This window comes from Populus trichocarpa, chromosome 2 (assembly GCF_000002775.5).
Source record: "Populus trichocarpa isolate Nisqually-1 chromosome 2, P.trichocarpa_v4.1, whole genome shotgun sequence".
NCBI lineage: Eukaryota > Viridiplantae > Streptophyta > Magnoliopsida > Malpighiales > Salicaceae > Populus > Populus trichocarpa.
In genome coordinates, this window is record NC_037286.2 from 12051786 (window position 1) to 12058168 (window position 6383).

At 37.4% G+C, this 6383-nt stretch overlaps 1 protein-coding gene across 1 annotated transcript; it reads left to right on the forward strand.

The window, feature by feature from the left end:
* Positions 1-334: 334 nt before the first annotated feature.
* On the forward strand, positions 335-5196 carry LOC7494069 (FT-interacting protein 7). Its single transcript, XM_002301317.4, has 2 exons — positions 335-556; positions 1813-5196. The coding sequence occupies exon 2, from the start codon at positions 1898-1900 to the stop codon at positions 4922-4924; it is 3027 nt and encodes a 1008-aa protein (XP_002301353.3). The 5' UTR covers positions 335-556; positions 1813-1897; the 3' UTR covers positions 4925-5196.
* The last annotated feature ends 1187 nt before the right edge of the window (positions 5197-6383 follow it).

Sequence of the window (6383 nt, forward strand, 5' to 3'; positions counted from 1 at the left end):
TTCCTATCTCCTGTTACGTTACATGAAAACCCAAACACAAGAAACCAATTAATTTCTTTCCCGGCAAGGACAACAATTATACCCCTCCTCTCCTTCTTCTTCTTCAAGGCTGTGTTTGTTTTCACAGTGTTATCGTATTAAAAAAACAAATCTTTTATTTAAATTATTTGGATATATTAATATTAAAAATAAAATTTTAAAATAAACAAATATTATTTTAAAATATTTATAAATAAACAACACTTCAAAAAAAAAAAAAAACTATTATTAAAGACCAAACACCGCCTTAACATGCTATTTTCTGTCGTCAATGAAATGAAAATAACAAAAACCTCTTAACTCGTTTTCGACGACTATTTTGCAGTCTTTTTCTCTTCGAGGGAAGCATCGCAGAAATTATTATCAATCATGTCCGCGACTTGTTTATTAAGTCTCCGTTTCTTGTTTTGAGGCTGGCCAAATATATCAAAAATCTTTGTGACTTTTCTCTCCTGTTCTTCTTTTCACTTCCTCAACCCATCAACCTTCCAAGGATTACTTTTTTGAAGCAAAAGAGGTATGCTACCCTATCGTTTTTTCCTTTAATCTGAATGGGTCTTTTCTCTTTTCTTTTCAGCTGTTCGGCGAGTTTAGCAGTCCTTTTTTTTTGGTTGGGTTTAATGGGTTTTAAGTGAGACACGTTTTGTATTTTTGTTTGTCCTGGCTTCACGTTTGTGTGGAATCTTTCCTTTTTGGGGTTGTGCGTCTTTGATCGCTGATGGAATTAGAGAAAGGTTGAGTTTTGTGCGATAAAGGAAGAGCTTTGGTCTTGATAAGTTTCTGGCTTTTTCTTTCTCTTTTTTTAATGATCAGATGATCGAGTTATGTGTTTCTCCGTTTGCCTAGAGTAAGCGAATCCTTGTTGATTTTCTGTGACCTTGAGATAAATGGTATATACTCAATAAATTAAAAAGATATTCCCGGGTCATGAAAAATTCTCTTGTGCTCTGCTTGGTGGCTTAGAAATTGCAAAAGCAAAATGTGAGGATTCCAAATATTCTGGTCCACCTCTTTGCCTATAGTATGCGGAAGAAAAGGGAACATTCATTTGTAAAGTCAACTATGGTATTTGGACAACCTCAAGGCCTGTCGGTTCTCCTTTTTAACTTTGTGATTCGTAATTTCTGATAAGAAGCAAAAAGGTCTCTAGACTTTATATAAGAGAACCCCCTCCCTTGTTTCTTTTGAATGTATTTATTGTTCCCCATGTGTAACTTGTAAAAAGGTATTTCTTTTAGTTTTTAATTACTTAATTCATAATCTCAGAAAGATAAGTTGTGAAACAAATTCTATGTGGTCTGTAGGGTTTTTTGGAGGGAGGGTCATTCATGTGAATTAGAGGATTTTGATGGGGTTAAAGAAGGTTAATACTCTCTCTGCTGGGACACATATATGAAATAAATTTGCGCTTATAAAATAGTCTACCATCATTTTAGATTGAAGTTTCGTAAGTGGTTGTCTATTAGGCTAATTTGCAAATGTTTGGTTCATGTTGTATTTCTGTTTTCACATGGCTGCTCATGCACATATGTACTGATCATCTGTTCTGTCGTTTCACTTTTGAGTTCTCTCTTGAAATTTTTCACTTCTAGTTTGCCATTTGGTACCATTATGAATTTAAAGTCTTCTTCTGCCTTGTATATCCTTTTCCGTGTACTTTTGGGGTCCAAAGGTTGCTAAGCATTCAAATCAATGTCGTGTTAGGACTAACATTTGTATTGCTCTGTATTATTATCTGAGTACAACGTAATTTCTTTGTTTCATTCATCTCAGGTATCAGCTGTTTCCTGTCAATTCCTGCGAAAGCTACTTAAATTTCCCCTTAAGTAATCCTTTGTCAATTTGATAAAGAGACTTGATGAGTAATCTCAAGCTGGGAGTGGAGGTTGTCGGTGCCCATGACCTTATGGCAAAAGATGGTCAGGGCTCAGCCAGTGCTTTTGTTGAGCTCCATTTTGACCAACAGAAATTTCGCACTACTATCAAAGACAAAGATCTCAGTCCTGTTTGGAATGAAAACTTCTATTTCAACATCTCTGATCCAAGCAGCCTTTCTAACCTCACTCTTGAGGCCCATGTCTACCACCATAAAAGAGAGAAAAACTCCAAATCTTCACTCGGAAAAGTTCGTCTCACTGGGACATCATTTGTACCCTACTCGGATGCTATTGTTTTGCACTACCCTCTTGAAAAACAAGGCATTTTATCTCGTGTCAAAGGAGAGCTTGGTTTGAAAGTATTTGTTACGAATGATCCTTCAATAAGATCCTCAAATCCACTTCCTGCTATGGAATCTTCTCTGTTTTCAGACTCTCGTGCTACTCAAGCTCAAGCTCCAGAACAACAGACTCCAAACGTGGCTCAAAAAGTGTTTTCTGATGGAAAATCTGAGTCAAGACACACATTTCATCACCTTCCAAACCCTAGTCAGTCACAGAAACAGCAGCATGCTCCACCAGCAGCAACTCAGCCATCAGTGGATTATGGGATACGTGAGATGAAATCTGAACCTCAGGCTCCAAGAGTTGTTCGCATGTTCCCAGGCTTGTCAGCACAGCCTGTTGATTATACACCTAAAGAGACGAGCCCTTTTCTTGGAGGGGGGCAAATAGTTGGAGGGCGAGTCATACGTGGAGATAGACCTGCCAGCACTTACGATCTTGTTGAACAGATGAAGTACCTTTTTGTGCGAGTTGTGAAGGCTCGTGACCTTCCTACCATGGATGTGACTGGGAGCCTTGATCCATATGTTGAAGTAAAAGTCGGGAATTATAAAGGAACCACAAAACACTTTGAGAAGAAGCAAAACCCTGAGTGGAATGAGGTGTTTGCCTTTGCAAGGGACAGAATGCAGTCTTCTGTCTTGGAAGTTGTGGTCAAGGATAAGGATCTGATCAAGGATGACTTTGTTGGGATTGTAAGGTTTGACCTGCATGAGGTTCCCACTAGGGTTCCACCTGATAGTCCACTGGCTTCAGAATGGTATCGACTTGAAGACAAGAAAGGAGAGAAATCAAAAGCGGAACTGATGCTTGCTGTCTGGTATGGTACACAAGCTGACGAGGCATTCCCTGATGCTTGGCACTCAGATGCAATTTCTCCTGATAGTTCTTCCATTATCTCCACACTCATCCGCTCTAAAGTATATCATTCTCCAAGACTATGGTATGTCCGTGTTAATGTGATTGAGGCGCAAGATCTTGTGGCATCTGATAAGAGTCGTTTCCCAGATGCTTATGTTAAGGTACAGATTGGTAACCAGGTTTTGAAGACAAAGATGGTTCAGAGTCGGACATTGAGCCCAGTGTGGAATGAGGATCTATTGTTTGTTGCTGCTGAACCCTTTGATGATCATCTGATCCTTTCGGTTGAAGACCGCACTGGACCCAACAAAGATGAGAGCATAGGGAAGGTTGTTATACCATTGAACACTGTTGAGAAGCGTGCTGATGATCGCATGATTCGTAGTCGGTGGTTCGGCCTTGAAAAGTCTGTGTCAGCTTCCATGGACGAGCATCAGTTGAAGAAGGATAAGTTTTCTAGTAGACTCCATCTTCGAGTTGTGCTTGATGGAGGGTATCATGTGCTTGATGAGTCAACTCACTATAGTAGTGATCTTCGACCAACAGCAAAGCAGCTGTGGAGACCATCTATAGGTGTTTTGGAGCTAGGGATTTTAAATGCTGATGGGCTCCACCCAATGAAAACAAGAGAGGGGAAGGGTACCTCAGATACATACTGTGTGGTAAAGTATGGTCAGAAATGGGTTCGGACTCGAACCATAATCAACAGCCTCAGTCCAAAATACAATGAGCAGTACACGTGGGAGGTTTATGATCCCGCAACAGTTCTCATTGTGGGGGTGTTCGATAACAATCATCTCGGTGGTTCCAATGGTAATAAAGACACAAAAATCGGCAAGGTTCGGATACGATTATCTACCCTTGAAACTGGTCGTGTTTATACACACTCATATCCGCTTTTGGTTCTTCACCCTTCTGGTGTCAAGAAGATGGGCGAGATACATCTGGCCATAAGATTCTCATACACATCATTTCCGAACATGATGTTTCAATACTCACGACCACTTTTGCCAAAGATGCACTATGTAAGGCCATTGACTGTAATGCAGCAGGACATGCTACGTTTCCAGGCTGTCAATTTAGTAGCAGCTCGTCTTGGTCGGGCTGAACCTCCTCTTAGGAAAGAAGTTGTAGAATACATGTCTGATGCAGACTCGCATCTTTGGAGCATGAGGCGCAGCAAGGCAAACTTCTTTAGGCTGATGTCAGTTTTCTCCGGATTACTTTCCGTAGGAAAATGGTTTGGTGAAGTTTGCATGTGGAAAAATCCCATCACTACAGTGCTAGTACAAGTCCTCTTTGTGATGCTTGTCTGTTTTCCAGAACTGATTTTGACAACTGTGTTTCTATACATGTTTCTAATAGGGGTTTGGAATTATCATTCCCGACCGCGTTACCCTCCTCACATGAGCACGAGAATTTCTTATGCAGATGCAGTGAGCCCTGATGAGCTTGATGAGGAATTTGACACATTTCCATCCAGAGTGAGTCCGGAGGTTGTTCGTTTTAGGTATGATCGACTAAGGAGTGTTGCTGGGAGGATCCAGACTGTTGTGGGTGATATGGCTACCCAAGGAGAGCGGGTTCAAGCGCTACTAAGCTGGAGGGATCCTCGTGCCACAACTATTTTCTTGATTTTCTGTCTAGTGGTTGCCATTGTTCTATATGCAACACCGTTTCAGGTGCTTGCTCTTCTTGGGGGGTTTTACTTTATGAGGCATCCTAGGTTTCGTCACAGGGTTCCATCAGCACCAGTTAATTTCTTCCGTCGTTTGCCAGCGAGGACAGATAGTATGTTGTGAAGTTGTAAATGGCGTGTTCAGGCAAAGCCTCTCTTGCCAGTGTGTCAGACTCTGGTTTTTCACAGCAGCGCTTGTAAATCTTTGGATATCTTGTTTTTCGTGTAATGTTCTGTTTACCTGAAAATCGGTACAAATTCATACATGACAGTAGATCAAGTTTAATAATAGAGATAGTATTTTCACTTATGGTATGTAATGGAATTGGCTCGGCATCAAATGCCATTGTTGCTTCTGGGTTCCTGAGAAGAATTATTTAGTTAATTTTTGTGCCATTGTCAGCGGATTGGTGTTATGAAATACTTCTACGCTCTGCAGGAATTCCTGATGCGGTAGGATGGTGCCTGTGGTATGTTTCTGTTTCTTTAGAACAGCAGAGGGTTTGTTTTGGGAATAGGGGGTGGCCTCTTGCAGAAAATTGTCCGGTCGCATTTCTGGTCAAGAAATAGCTCTCAGTGGCAGAGCTAGGGGTTTCGGTTCAGTTTTTAATAAAAATAACAAACCAAACAGAATTATATATATATATATATATATATATATGTATATATATATATATATATATAAGAGGAAAATGAGAAAAACATTGCTTGTTTACCCTCTCATGTTTTATTGAAGATTATATTAATTGTTTATTTTTTGTTTAATTGTTTTTTAGGTTTACTATAAATTTAAGAGGAAAAAAATATTAGGTCCAGTTGAATTCATGGTCCGAGTTTACCCCCACAAGTTTTACTATAGATGACACTATTTACTTTTTTTTGTTTAAGAAAAAATATTTTCTTTCTTTAGTTTCTATTTTTTAAAATTAATCTTAATCTTATTTTTATTTTTATTTTTATTTAAATTAATATACTTTCTCTCTTTTATGTTATTTAGAAAGCCTATTTGAAATGACAAATTATTTTTTAATTATACATTTAATGTTTGAGGAGGTTTTTTTGATTAATCTATATTTTTTTTAATCTTTTGTATAGATGAACTTTATTTTTAAAAATAAAAATAAATTTATTTTTAAATAATATTTTTAATATGTGCAACCTTGCATTATTTTTTTGCTTTTCTTTTATTCACAATTTAATTTGTATGTCTATTTTTATTATTGTTTGATTGAATAAAAAAATTATTTGAATTAACAAATTTAGCAAATACAACCGTGTAAATATCACGTCTTGCGAAATTAAATATATTGATCTACATCATCTTTTGTATAGATGAACTTTATTTTTGAAAATAAAAGAAAATTTATTTTCAAATAATATTTCTAATATGTGCAGCCTTGCATATTATTTTTTCTCTTTTATTTTATTTTATTCAATCAATTTAATGTGTGTGTCTATTTTTATTATCATTTGATTGAATAAAAAAATTAACAAATTTAGCAAACACAACCGTGTAAATATCACATCTTGTGAAATTAAATATCTTGATATATATCTGTCTCTTGATTTTTTCAATTTTTATT